This window comes from Lissotriton vulgaris, chromosome 1_1 (genome assembly GCF_964263255.1).
Source record: "Lissotriton vulgaris chromosome 1_1, aLisVul1.2, whole genome shotgun sequence".
Classification (NCBI taxonomy): domain Eukaryota; kingdom Metazoa; phylum Chordata; class Amphibia; order Caudata; family Salamandridae; genus Lissotriton; species Lissotriton vulgaris.
Genome location: NC_141685.1, coordinates 1,461,742,234 through 1,461,757,901, shown reverse-complemented (window position 1 = coordinate 1,461,757,901; position 15,668 = coordinate 1,461,742,234). Strand labels below are relative to the sequence as shown.

Genomic DNA, 15,668 nt, shown 5'->3' with positions numbered 1-15,668 from the left:
TTGGGTTGAGGGCCCATTCCACTCGGGCCACGGCGGCTACTACTGCCCTGGGTCGGGGAGTCCCCTTGCAGGACATTTGTCAGGCAGCTACGTGGGCCTCGCTGCACACGTTTGCAAGACACTACTGCCTGGACAGTCAAGTCCGGAGGGATGGCTTCTTTGGCCGTTCCGTCCTCCAGGACTTTCTGATGTGATTATTGGTTTGCAGACCCACCACCGGGGTTGATATTGCTGGGGTATCTATTCTAAGGTAAGGAATCTAATACTAACCTGTTTCTTTCAGATGAACAAGTTACTTACCTTCGGTAACGATATATCTGGAAGAAACAGTAGTTAGTATTAAATTCCTTACCGCCCCACCCATCCTCCCCATTCTGCGAACCGATATCTAGGGTTAAGGTCATCCCCTTTCAGGGCCCTAGTTTCATGGCACCAGTGTTGGTTTTTATCATGGCTCTGCGTTTCTGGCGCGGAAAAGCTGTGTATAAGAACTGACGTCAGCACGCGAGTGCGGCGTCTCAGTACTCCGGCGACGTCATCCCGGCGCAGACGACGCCGACGACGGACGCGGAGCCGCAGACAACGTGGTACATGAACATGGAATGCTTAGGAGACATTTCATCAATGTACTTGTCATGAGGTGGTAATTACATTGGAATCCCAATGGAGAACGCAAAATTCTGTGTTTTAAAATTGATCACATAATGAAGTATTTGTTACTAGAGACTAGAAAAGGCTGGTGTTCTCTTCAGTTACGGTGCACTTGTATTTAGGAAACACGTCTATGAGTACAGTGTTATTGTTGAGGTCCTTCTTGGAGAAGGAAAAGGTTTTTCCTCCTACCTTCTAGCCAACACTATTTGAGGAATTTAAATGTCTAAAGTAAGGACTTCAACATTTATTCCATACAACAAAGATTGTAGGATTGATTTTGTCGTTTTCCCATGGTAATAACATTGTCCTCGGGATCATTGAACTGAAGATCTTATTGGTGGTTGAACATTTTAATTTATTTTGTTTGGCATGGGACTTATTCCTCAGTGGTTACAGAGATTTTCACGTCTCAAAGAAAACCATCACTTTCATCACCAGAAAGTAGTCTGTAGGCACTACAGACATTATATTTGTTTTCTTAAGGGCACAGCCAAAGAGATGCTTAGCCATTGCCAAATGGAGCATATCGAGGTTGATTGTGCAGTACATATATCACTATCACTATTCCTAATCTGATGGAAGGCTCCGGCACTAGGCATACTCCTGAGGATGTAAGGAAGTCCTGGAAAATAGTAACTGACACCTCTACAGATGAAACATGGATCCTCTTCTTTGGTTTAGAAGCAAGACTAGGGGCATGTTTGAGCCAAGCAGGAGTCACATATTTATTCATTGCTGCTCCAGCCTCAAATCTAGACCCTGAAGGATACTCCGTGTTATTCCGAGCAAAAAGTGTGACTATTTAACAAGTTCAAACTCCAAAAAGGAAAATGTTAGCTGGCTCATCCTTCACCTTCTGTGACATGCAAACTCTGATGAATGCAGGGCTGGGTTTGCATTATGATTTGGAAACTAATATAATCTCCATAAACTAATAAAGAAAGTACTTCACAGTAACAAGGCAGTTCATGAAGAGGAATGTAAGAAATGACTCTAATTGTCATGCAGGTTTATCGCTCTTATAAAAGTGAGGTATTCAAATTGTCTACCTTTGTTTTACTTGATATGAAGACAAATGTAGATTTCTATTCCCTGAATTACCAAACTTTAGTTTGATAAGCATATTATTCCTATTAGTGAGTGTCATGTATGTGCCTCTTTCTGTCCTAATGCTCCATGTATTTGTTTTTAAGCTATTTCCAAATGTTGTTATTGCTTCATTTATTTTATTTAATAAACCTGTAGCTCAAGCTCAAAATTTCTGACGCCTTCAAGTCTCACTAAAACTGTAACTCGATCTGTTTCTTACATACTCCTCGTTTTAACCAAATCCTATATAACATCTTTTAACACCACCATTCACCCAGCTCTTCTTTCTTTTTACTTTCTGCCATTGGCCACTCCTCTGCCATGGGTCTTAGTACTGGTGTTATAGTCCAACCATACATCTTGGATTCCTTCCTGAATACCCCTTTCTCTCGCCCCATCGTTTCTGCCTTCTGAAACCCACTTGAACTCCCATTCCAAACCCTTCCCCGTTCTCTTTTTATTATCTGTTGCCATGCATAGGTGCATCTGCCAAATGGTTGTTTCCCCCTTTGCATGTGTTTATGCACACCCATGCCTGCTTCTTTTTTTCTGCCCTTCAAAACCTGTTTCTCTTGTGCTCAGCAACTTATTACACTTTGCCCTAGTCCCATGTTTTATACATTTATTTTGATGTTTTTGTCCTCTCTACTACTCTTCCCTTAGATAAGGCAGCTTATTCCACAGTATATGGATTTAAGCCATGCATGTTTTGCATGAAGGTGTTGAAATCTCCATTTCAATTGTGTGGGCACCCACTGTCATCTTTTGTCTATTTACATTTGTACGTACTACTTGTTATAATATTTTAAAAGCTAGTGAAGAGGAAAAGGCTTATCTTGTTCCCTCTTGTATTATTTTTCTGGTTTGTAACTTCACCGATCAGTCTCACCCCAAGCATGTGACACAACAGTCCATGTGGTGAGGCTTTCCTAAATGTAATTGTTATTATATAGTACACAGTAATTCATGGAATGTTATTGTAATGCGTACCAGTGTGAAAATGCTTGGTTTAGCTTGCAATCCCCAACCAAATAAGAAAGACAGGGAACTTATCTTGAGCTGGACTACCCAGCAATAGTCAGTCCGTTACCTTACTATGCATGTCGATTCTCTTGTTGATCCTTCCCCTCTCCAGGCAGTCCTGCAAAAACAAAACATACATAAAAAACGTAATTATAAATGAATCCAGACAGAACATCCAGATTTATAACACTACTTGTGCAAACTGCTTGTTACAGGTAAGTCATGTTTCTTTTTAGCTTTTCATGGTGAAGAATTTGAGTTGCAGTATACGTTTTAAAATACAGTATTTAGTAACAGGCCTGCTGGCGTTTTGTGATCATCCATGCGCATATTCGAATCCTCCAAACTAATTTAGCCTCATATCATTTTGATATCAACAGTCTTAACTACTATTAAATATGGTGGTGGTAAGATCTGTAATTTGTTGTGCTTAAAATGGCAGAATAATGGTATGAAGTTCTTAATACAATGCAAATGTGTATTATTCGGATTTTCATGTTTTCATCATCAACTATTGCTGATACTCCCTCCACGTGTAGCATTAAATACATATTTGAGTATTCACATGATTGGGCAATCTTCTTGGTACATAACATAGCTGCTTCTCTTGTTTCAGCCTACAAAAGTGTGAAAGGGGTAACTCATATGGTTTGAGAAGACACACTATAGAAGAAAGAAGTGAATTGATGTCCTGTATTGAAAATGGAAATTACACAAAAGCAGCGAAATTTGCAGATGGTAATATAACATTTATTTCAGCTATAATCTGAGGTTTTGTAGCTTTTCTATGTTGTGGGTGGCTGATATATGTAGTAAAAAAACTATACATTTTGCTTCCAGCAAATACTGTAAATATTATTGAACATCATAATTGATCCTCTTCACATTAGACATTTTTTTAAAACTGAAATTATGATATATATGTGTATATAATATATATGTATATAATACATATATATGTATGTAATATATGTGTATGTAATATATAAATATATATATCTCCAAATATCCTACAGGTATAGCCTGTAATAGATTGCAGCACTCGCAGGGGTGGCTTCTCAAAGATATTTATTCGGAAACCTTCAGCACATCAACAAGACGCGTTTCGGCGTATAGCCTTCGTCAATTGTATAACAGTTGGCGTGGTGGCCATTGCACTTATTTCAACATTTCAGAGTACACGTTCATGGACAATAACATAGGACTAGCACCTTAACGTTAAAGCGCCGCCATATTGTAACGTGCATTTGACCAGCGTTATATAATGCAATTGAACTCGGTTAAACCATCGTGTCATGCATATACATCAGTATTTTACACAATTTGAATCCTATTCCGATATATTTCATTATTGCCCTGAATGGGCATAACCCATAATCAATTGTTCCACAACGTTCTAATGTCTTGTAATCTCGCCCTCAATGGGCTTAAGCTGCCCGAAACTAGACTCCACATATTGAAATATCTTATTGCGTCCGTTGAGACTTATTAATATTTTATATATATACAAATCATCCATTGACTAATTCATCAAGTCACGTAATTACATTCCACAAATTAAATGGCATTTGTTTCTATAATCCATTATCCATGACATTCAATTCATTCTCGGATATACTTCATCACAGTAGAAGATCCCAAAGCACCAGAGGAAACTATATGTTCAGTAGCTCAGAACATTTAACTCTTAACTGAAATCACTATCCCAAATGTACAGCCAACTCTTCATGCATATTCAGGCCATTAGGCATCTTGCTTTGCAGGTCTATTATGTACCTAGACTCAAGGCGCCTAAGCCTTTGTAATCGATCACCCCCTCTCACGCTCATAGGAACACTATCCAGGCACATGTATGACAACAGGTCCCTGTTGCGCCCATGAGCCTTATCGAAGTGTCTTGCTACGGGATATGATTAATCTACATTCTTAATAGCTCGCATATGCTCCAATATACAAATTTTGACCGGATGAGTCGTTCTCCCAATATATCTCTTCCCGCACGGGCAGGTCAAACAGTAGATGGCATATGGCGTGGTGCAGGTCAGAAATTTCTGTATTCTTTTGGGTGTGACTAGGCCTGGAACTTTGTAAGTCAGGGATCGCTTGCTGAGTTTACACGCTTTACAGCGTCCGCATGGAAAGAAGCCATTTATTGGTTCTAAAGAAGGTTTGACGGAATATCCCTCATGATGACTATGCACTAGGTGATCCTTCAGAGCTCTAGCTTTGCTAAAAGTAATCAAGGGGTTAGATGGTAAATCAGCTTTGATGATGCTATCTGTTAAAAGGATATTCCAATTTTTTCGCAAAATTATTCTAAGGTCCCCTGCATTGTTAGAGAAGGGTGTGATAAGTCTAAAAGCACCCCCTTCTGATTCCTTGCTTTTAATTTTAAGCAGTTCATCTCTCTGTATCTTGTTCACCTTATTAAGTGCTTGGGTTTATATCCCGTATATATATATATGTATATATATATATGTAAAAACCTTGATAAATAGTTGCGTTATCTAAGGCTCTAACTATGGGAACTGTGCTTCAATTGAAACTGCATTACCTTAAAAAATCTATAGAAAAACTGTCAATTGGTTATAGTAGTACAACATCCATGTTTGAGCTACAATTCTTGTAGTTTCACTGCAGACTGTCAAAGCAAATGTTTGCGCTTTTTCAATAACCGTTTAGGACACAGTTTGGGTTTTTTACATTGAAAGTTTGTCGGTGCCGCCATTTTACTGTTGTACTGTGTCGTAAAGGAATCCTAAGACTGGTTACAATTATGGGATCTCTATTGATCATGCACCTACATTTTGAAACCTACCAAGGATTGGGGAAAGGTCTGTACATCTCAGTACACATGGTCATTTCTACCTAGCTGTCCACTGGTAGAGAGCTGGGCACTGATAATCTGAGTATTTGACCTTACAATTGCTTTTTTGTGATCAGAAACTATAAAATTACAAATAAATCATCATGTGTCTTGTTTGAATATATATAAAATAAAATACAAAAATAATTTTAATCCTAAAGTAAAATAATATAATTTGATTCAAAAAGATAAAAATATGTAGCATTAGCCTGATGGTGCAATGTGCCTCAAAATATTAGATCTCCTATAGGCACAAGTTAAACAGTTTGTTTTTCCAGGATTGCATTGAAGCCAATTCATACATTTTGCACCATATATACCTTAAATATTGGTTCACCTTTTTTCCTTTCGCATGATAAACTGCAGCCTCTGTCTAAATTTTTTTCCAGAATATCATCCGCTTTTGTTCTCCTAGAGGTGTGTCTCAACTAACCCACTGTTTTGCAATATGGAGTGAAAGAATTGATTAGTTACAAGCAGTAATAGTTGCAATTAGACACAAAGTTCTCATCAGTACCCATCATTATTTCTCAAGTTGTCAGTCCATCTCCCGATGTCTAATAATACTTAGCATCTCTTTTTTCTTTTTTTTAAAAGGTCCTCATCCTGTCAATTAACTTGTAGGCGATACTCAATTTCCGAAACTGAGGGCCGGGTGGAAATAGAGTCTTTCCAGACAAGAAATAGCTGCTTCCATTCCTATCCTCATATCTCACGAATGAGAGGGAACAGGACCAACAACTACAATTGACTTAATCATTGGACCCCACTCTCTGACACCAGTCAACCAACAAGGCCCAAACCTTATCCTGACTTCTAGGATCACATGCAATATCTGATTGGCTGGTCCGTATAATATTTTGTTTACACTCAGAGAAAAGGGGTGGGACAGGTGATTTCCAGGCTTTACATATTTCTCGTCTTCCCAATAAAATAACATAACAAATTAATCTTGTGGCCCTCTTATCAAATGTCAATACATTATCTTGACATAAACCATAAAAAATAAGCAACGGGGTAATTTCTAGCCAAATTCCTGTGATGTCCTTCAAAAATTCAACAATATCAACCCAAAATTTGGCTAACGCTGGGCAGGTTAAAAACATATGATAGTCGTTCGCTAGAGGATCCTTGCATCTTGAACATACATGTTGAGTTCCCAAAAATGTTGTTACCTTTGCAGGGGTCCAATAAACTCGATAAAGGGTGAACAGGTGATTACGCGTAAAATATGCTGGTTTAACTATTTCCCCAAGCAATGTAAAGAAGGCTTGCCAAGCATTGTGCAAATCAATATTTTCTAAGTCATTTTGCCATAACTGTTGAATATCATTAGCAAGATTATCCTCTGCTTGAATAAGCATACAATACCACCAGGCAACCTCCTTATTGATTTTTTCCGTCTTCATAGCCTGAATCCTGATGTTCCAGCCACTGCTGTCTGGCTCACCAGGCTGAAAGCTGATCGTATTTAAATCGGGTTAATTCTCCTTGAGTACATAATTACAATGATTCCCATGTCATCAAGCCCCCACATGATTTCAAATCTCCCCAACAGAGAAAGCCTGCCTTTTTCAATGGCAGGCTGAGGACATCATCCAGACATTTTGGCGTACCTGGTGAACCCCAAAACGGAGAATAATCAGAGTAGTATTTTACTCCCATCTTATTCCTTATAAAAACCCAATTTTTCACTCACTCCCTGCAATAAAATCTTAAGTCGAACCTTCTTAAAGAATTTAGGATCCCCAAACTTTAACAAAAATTGACTTTGGTCATAGCCAAGTCCACTCAGCATTGTGCTATAAATTGAACCCAATACTGAATCGTCAGGCTTCCTTAACAGCATCCTGAAATTCTTGAAGTGAAAAACATGTAAATAAACCCATAAATCCGGTAATGCCAAACCGCCCTTCTCCAACCTCCTTCTAAGCCTTTTCCAGGAAATACGAGCACCCTTTGATGCCCAAATACAACTAGAAACCTTAACCTGCATCTTAAAAAGTTAATCCTTTTTGAATGGAAGGGGTATGTTATTAAAGATAAAGGTTCTCTTTGGAAGAATGATCATTTTGACCCACCCATATATATTCAGCGGAAGATTAGCCCATTTATTCAATAAGTTCCCAACCTCATTACTAGTCTTCTTCCAGTTTTATAATAGGCATATCTGTTCATTTTTGAGTAATTTGTATACCCAAATATCGCATCTGCGATTTGGCCCCCGAAGTCACAGATGGTTGATTCCACTCTATTAATTCTATTTTATCCCTATTCACACTATAACCTGAGACATATCCATAAGTCTCTGCTCTAGCAAGGAGCTTGGGGATAGAATATACAGGATTTTTTGTATACAAAATTAAGTAATCTGCATATAATGCTAATTTAGCCTCAAAGTTGTGGTATTTAAACGGGAATATAGTAGGGTCTTGTCTGATAGATGCTGCAAACGGTTCAATATAAATATTAAAGAGCAGCGGAGATATCGAATACCCCTGCCTGGTCTCTCGCATAATCTTAAACGAATCAGTTAGTTGCCCATTGACTAACACTGCAGCTGTAGGCGCTCTATAGATTACCTGGAGAGACGTAATAAAATTCTTAGGGAAACCAAACTTTTCAAAGGATGCCCATAAATAAGGCCAGTGTACTTGATCAAATGCTTTGGCAGCATCAATTGCCACCATAGTTACCGGAAGATTATAGCATTCTTCCAATTCAATTACTCCTTTGATCAAGAATAATAATATTTTTTATACGCCATCGGGATTTCCTCACTTGGCCATGTCCTCGCAGGGACTACCCTCAAATCCTTTCAGGACCTCAGCTCCGAATTCAACATGTCCAAGACCCAATTTTTCAAATATCTACAATTCCGCCATGCACTTACACCGAGTCTGGTGGGGCTGGACCAGCTTCCCGAATTTAGCCCTGTGGAAGCCAAGCTCTTCATGGGGGACCTGGGGGATAAGAAAGTCTCCAAAATATACCAAACGCTGGTTACTCACTGCTCCTCTTCTCTCCTGTCGTTGAAGGCCTCCTGGGAGACAGATATTGGCCTGTTGGATGAGGATGACTGGAGGGAGGCCCTTGAGTCCCCCCGTGGGGCTGCCATTGCTGTGCGACTCAGGTTCATACAGTTTAAATACCTACATAGGGCCTACTACACTAGGGAGAGACTGTGGAGGGCGGGCCTCATTGCTACCCCGGAATGCTTGCGCTGTGGGACTGAAAGAGGAACGCTGCTGCATACGGTGTGGTCTTGTGTGGGTCTAACCCGATTCTGGAATGGGGTGTGGAATTGTTTGTCGGAGGTACTGGGGTGGGACCTTCCTCGTACGCCCAGGCTGGGTCTCCTTCATGTCCTAGAGAATGTAGGTGGAAACATTTACAAGCGTCACCTCCTGTTGCTGGGTCTGGTTGTGGCTAAACGAGATCTGGCGAGAGCCTGGAAGAGCGACCGTGCTCCCCCACTTAGCGCCTGGAAAGCAGGCTTGGACTTTCTTATGGGGCTTGAATTGCCTGTGTTTGAGGCCAGGGGATGCCCCCGGAAGCATTACAAGATCTGGAAGCGGTGGGCGGATTACAGGGGGTTGACCCTGGAACCCCCAGTTGATTTGGATGATGTACAAACCTCCTGATGGGGACCTTGGGACCTAGGACGGTATCTGATGCCTACTATGCTCTACCTGTATATTTTGGCGGAACGTGAACACGTGCACTGGGTTAGGGTGGGATAAAGGGTGGGTAGCGGGGGGGGGGTTTGTTTTTTCGGGGTGGTTAGCGGGGTATGGGGGATTGGGAGGGGGGTGATTCAAAAGTTTAGGCCATATATTCATCCTGCTATGTGTTTGCTGTTGACAGTGTCTTCCTGATTGTGGAGAACTGTACCTATACTATGCCTAAACTTTCAATAAAAGCAGTTGTGAAAGAATAATAATATTTTTTATGATTTTAGCAACCCTAGTCTCCAATATCTCCATAAATACCTTATAATACTTAGCATCTCGATCACTGCATCCCAGAATCCTCTCAGGGTATTGCAGCTAGAATACATAATGAAAACCCCCCACACTTTCAGACCTAATATGGGACGTTTAGAATTATTCTGTAGTTTCCTTTAGGACAAATTTGATAGGGTATAATATAATCTATTACTTACTTTAAAATTGTGTAATTCAAATTTACTGCTCCTAATAAATTACTACCCATGTTAGAGTAAAGCAATAACGCATTTGAAATCGCTTGACCCATAGCCCGGGTCAGCCTAGTAATCAAATGTTTTAAACCGTCATCTAATAGTTGACACGCAATAGCTGCACTATCAGGACCTTCCCTTAGAATTTTCCTCAGTAGATTTTTAGCCAAGTTAATTTTCCCACGATCTATACTGCCCGAGAAATCTCTATTTTGAAAACACTTAATAAAAGAAAAACTCTTCTGCAGGGATCATATTTAATCTGCGTTTCGCTATATATTGTAATGACTCTTTCCTTATATAAGCAGCCAATTCTGCTGATTCATTACAAATCTAAGTGATACAAAACTGTAAATTAAAAATATTACGAAGCAAAGGCTTCACTCATAAATTGGTATATTGAGATAATTGTGATACAAGTCACATTCAAGAGCATGGGTACTCATAGTAGGACCCCCGCGGGCCGCGAGCGGCTCGGCATGCCTTCCCTGGCGCCCCGCGGACCTTGCACACATTGTACGAGTGTTTTAATTTTTTTTTTTTAAAGAGTGTCTGCAAACCCAAGTTGCAGCAGCGTGACTCGGAGACTCTGCTGCTCTGTGGGGGCTGGCCGGGCGATTCCTACCATAGTTAGAGTAGAGCTGCAGGGGCGCGAACAACACAGCCTCATTAACATGCTAATGGTCTTTTAAAGACCTGTTAACGCGCTCGGTGCGGCTGTGTGTGTGTGTGCTCCGAAGCTGTCTCAGCCCGGGCTGACACAGAGGCAGGGTGAGATGACAGAGGGAGAGGGAGGGAAAGGGAGGGAGAGGGAAAGAAAGGGAGACAAAGTGAGGGAGGGAAAGGGAGACCGGGTGAGAGAGGGAAAGGGAAGGAGGGAAAGGGAGGGAGGGAGGGGAAGGGAGACAGAGTGAGGGAGGGAAAGGGAGTGACAGAGTGAGGGAGTAAGGGAGGGAAAAAGACAGTGAGGGAGTGAGGTAGGGAAAGAGAGACAGAGTGAGGGAGTGAAAGACGGAAAGGGAGGAGGGAAAGGAAGGGAGGGAAAGGGAGTGACAGGGTGAGGGAGTGACAGAGGGAAAGGGAAACAGCGTGAGGGAGTAAGGTAGGGAAAGGGAGGGAAAGAAAAGGAGGGAAAGGGAGTGAGAGAGGGAAAGGAAGACAGAGTGAGGGAGAGAGGGAAAGGAAAACAGAGTGAGGGAGTGAGAGAGGGAAAGGGAGGGAAAGGAAGGGAGGGAAAGGGAGTGAGAGAGTGAGGGAGTGAGAGAGGGAAAGGGAGACAGGGAGGGAGACAGAGGGAGGGAGACAGAGAGAGGGGGACAGAATAAGAGTGAGGGAGGGCAAGGGAGGGAGAGGAAGGGAGGGAGGGAGACAGAGAGAGAAAGAGCGAGAGAGAGAGATGTGTGTTTGCCAGGTCTGGTGGCTCAGTGGACGAAGGTGTCCGGTGCAGGGACCAGTGATCAACCTCATGGTCAGTTTATTTTTGTTGCTCTAGTCCCGCCCCCTCCCCCACTGACCCCGCCCCCACTAGTTCGGCCCTCGGACACAAACCACAGTGTAAATTTGGCCCCCGAGAGAAAGTTTGTGAGTACCCATGTTCTAGACTATGTTTTCCAAATTGTAAAAGCAGTTTGTATTGTCTTGAAATTCACTATCTTGTAATGGTTTTGATCATTACATTTAAGTAAACAACCAGAGGTGTGGTTTCCTAACAGGTGTGAAAAATAGTGGGTGTGTTTCTTCCAAGAACTATAGTCAACATTCTTTTTTCCTGCACACAAAAAATGTTTCTTATCCACCCAGAGAAAGAGATAAATTGAAAGAATTGATGGTCTTCCTTGATCTCTTACACCCCAAATAAAATGACCAATTTTTGATTCTAGTTTTCTATAAAGAAAAAAAAAAGAAATTGGCATAAAAGGAGAGCCCTTTGGCGAATAGTCAGTTTAACAATATTGCAGTGACTAGACTGATAAGTAGACAGTACTAATGACGCATTATTATAATGCAGTCATTTAGGAGCGTTTCATATTTCTTTTTTACCGTCAACCCAACATCACTGGCAATCCTCACACTAAGCTATATAGCTTCCTGAACTAGCCACTGATCCAATATAAAAGGATCATAATGTGTTACAATATGAGTTTTGGTGGCATTTAAATAATAGCCTGATACTCTGCCAAATATTTCAGCCTCATGCTCAGGCGGTACAGAATGTTTAATTGATGTCATATAATACACAACATCTTTCCCTGACAATTTATTTCTAGACCTCTTTAATTTGAAGTTTGACAGCTTTCTCCATAATTAAGTTTTGAGAAGATTCCAAATAAATAACAAATGACATGGATTTATGTACTTCTGCAGATTTGTAGAGGTTCCGAAACCATAGCTGATCTTAAATTCCTTGCACAAGTATTTACACATACTACCGGTTGTCTGTCTAATAAATGACCACCATCCAATGCATTTCATGATTACCTTGAGCTAAAGCCAGGAGATCCTGTCAGATACCTTCTCCTCAACAAAACGATTTTGACAACCTCATGTAATGTCATGTCGAAATTACGCAATTATGCAATATTGTATCTTGGCCCGGCACAATGCAATGTTTTTGTTGTGTAACGATACTGGCAAGGACTGTAGAAGAATAATAGCTAGCATCTGTGAATATATCTTGGCATTTGAATTGTCAAAGAAATTGAGTGATGCAAGCTTCTGTCCTGTTTAAATATCACAATACAGTCCCACAGTGTTGGTACCTTTACTCCAGCAGATATAGTGTCAGTTTCTTTCCTGAGTATCCGAGCCAAAACAGTTATAAAAGTTTTTATAAAATTCAATTAGTTAATAATCTTTGTCTATTTCCTTGCCACCGGGGAGCACCTTCATTGCCTCCAAGACCTCATTAATAGAGACAGGGTTTCTGATTAAGCCGACATCGCTGGGGTTAATGTCCGCCGTTGTATAGCATGTGGCATGTGGGATCCGTATGCACACTGATTGACTCAATTAGATTGTTCCAGAATTGCCAATAGATAAGACAACTAGCTGTCTCTTATTGTCTTCAGTTGATACAAAACCACTGGAAGCATTTTCTTCCAAGATTATTTAGGAAAGTGTCTGACTGAAGAGGTTTTCCACACCACTTACTGATGATGCGTCGGGCTCAGATACTGGTAAGTCTATATCATATACTTAGACTTCACCAAACATCGCCCAGATATCTCATTACCCATAGAGAACATAACCAGAATCTGAATGTCAAATTTAAAACCACTGTCAGATTTTCTCTTGAAGTCTGCTGTACAGCAACACCGTAAGAACACTTTGCTTTTAGGGTGAAACTTGAAATTCTGAGACAAAAGCTATAAGGAAAATGTTATCCTGTAAGTAAGTGTTTGTAGCATTTAGTGCTGTAAATTCACATGCTCTGACAAAGCCACCTTCCAAGATGTGCTATTTAGGGGCTCACGGTTTGAATATGGAGACACTCCTACTGCAGGCCGTACCTAGACTTTTACGTCCCTGGTTTGCAGGGTTAGTGAGGCTTCCAGAGGAAAGGTGACCAATTCCGGCATCCGCAAAAGCTGCTATTCAATGGATTCTTAATGAATACAAGACACCAGATCAGTATCTCAAATACCTTCATCTGAAACCAAAGCCATCTTTTGTAATGTATTTGCAGTCAGGAAGAAGAACACATTCACATCTGAGACATCAGTTCCTCCTTACTGGAACAGTAAGTTAATTAGGGTTGCCAGTAGGAAGGTTTCAAGTACTTATGCTACAGTCTTTAAAGCAGCTAGCAAAACCGCTCTATTGGGACTATGAGGAATATTTGCAATGCTTCACTGGTTACATTCCTGAAGAAAGGAAGCAGAGATTTATGGAGATAGTTCAAGAAGTAATGCTGCTTCCTGTCCAAATCCTTTGAGCCTGTGTTGATTCGGCATACTTATCTAAAAAATCTGTCATGAAATTTCACGAATATGGTCTTCCTGACTACTCCTACCAAGACAGAGGTCCAGCTCAGGACTATGATTATCCAGTATTATGGGTGTCTTTCATAGATTCACATGCCTGAATCATTCCCCGTCGTCGAGACGGGAGTCCCCGGTACATATAAAAGTAATGTCCTATAGACATACATAGAGAAAAGTAGGCCTAAGGGCCTTGCTTTAGTAGCCTATCTATGTCCTTTTGTAAAAAGGACCAAATTCCAGAAGGTAGCCAATCAGCTACCACCTCCCTCTAGAACCTTCCTGTCAGGAGCCTCAGTCTCTCAGATTTTCGTACGCACCAAGCTAGGTAGGCGTAATACTTGTTAGAGAGAGAGAGGTGAGACCTTCCAGGGGAGGCGGGAGGGTGCATGTGAATCTATGAAAGACACCAATTCTGGATAACTGCAGTTACAGGTAAGTAACGCATTTCTTATCCAGTATTATGGGTGTCTTTCATAGATTCACATGCCTGAATCAGAGTAGTAAGCAATACATTATGCACATTTCTGATGGAACAGCATAAGCAGTCTGAGATGATATATATATCATGCGACTAAGAACCATCAACAAGTAACAATAAGTAAGTAAATAAATGTGCATACCAGTGAAGGATGGTGGCTACCACCTCCCTCTAGAACCTTCCTGTCAGGAGCCTCAGTCTCTCAGATTTTCTACCGCACGTTGTGCTAGGGAGTCTCCACCTGAGTTTTCCTCAGGTTTCATAGTTTATCTCTTTTTCTCACAGAAAATTGGATATTTTCTTCAAAACTCAACTATGGCTGATCAACAGAAGAAAGGTCTCTTCAGGGCTTGCTCATCCTGTGGTAAGAAAAGACTACACGTCGATGACAAGCATGAAACTTGCCTGTACTGTCTTTATCCTGATCATTCTCCCAAAGAATGTCGAATTTGTTGAACATTCTCTACTAAAACACTTATAGAAAGAGAAGGAAGGCTGCTCCTCTGGTTGAACAGACTGAAAACCAGAGACGACCTGGAGTCTTCAGAGGAAGGTGAGATGGCTTCAGTTTCCTCAAAAATATCCTTAAAGAGGCCAAGGGTTACTTCCCCTAGCCCTTCAGACGTTCCTCCTAAAAAGACTCCCTCAGAGGCAAAATCTACCACGTCTGTTAAAAAGGCGCCTGCCTTCAGGAACCCTGCGCAGTCGTCGACAACAAATCCGTCGACGCTTCCCTCAGCGATGAGGAAATCCATCTCTACAGTCTATATTTCTACATCGACGACGACGACGGCGTCGTCAGCATATTCATCGTCGACGACGACTACTCCATCGTCGACGGCGGGTAAGCCTGTGTCGTCGATTATTCTCATAAAGAAGCACTCGGCGTTGCCTAAGATTCCGTCGACGACGACAACAGCGTCAACGACAAAACCAAAACCGTCGACGCCTATTCCGCCGACGAAGACCCCCTCGACGACGAGTGTGTCGTCGTTGAAGAAGACACAGTCGTCAAGCGCATCGACGACGAAAACATCGTCGACGCGCACACCGTTGACGGCGAAGACCCCGTCGATGAGCGCACCATCGACGTCGAAAACCTCGTCGACGATCGCACCGTCGACGACGAAAACCTCGTCGACGAACGCACCGTCGACGACGGAACCGTTGACGAAGATACCGTCGACGAGCTCTTCAATCGAAATTCAGTCGACGACGTCATCCACGACGATACCGTCGACGCTATGGAAGCAATCCAACTTGATTCCACCCAAAAAGAGTACAAAGGATCCAATTACACCGGATTTAACGTCTCCAAGCAGGGTTCAAACATTGCTCCCATCTAAACTACTGCAAGGCGACGAATCGGACAAT

At 41.5% G+C, this 15,668-nt stretch overlaps 1 protein-coding gene across 2 annotated transcripts in view; it reads left to right on the top strand.

Annotated features, from left to right (window-relative positions):
- BRD1 (bromodomain containing 1) overlaps positions 1-15,668 on the top strand; it is a 536,782-nt gene that overhangs the window by 399,166 nt on the left and 121,948 nt on the right. For both annotated transcript variants that reach the window (XM_086967297.1, XM_086967299.1), the window contains exon 10: positions 3,383-3,504. In XM_086967297.1, the coding sequence (XP_086823423.1) occupies positions 3,383-3,504 (122 nt within the window). The remainder of the gene's footprint in view (positions 1-3,382; positions 3,505-15,668) is intronic.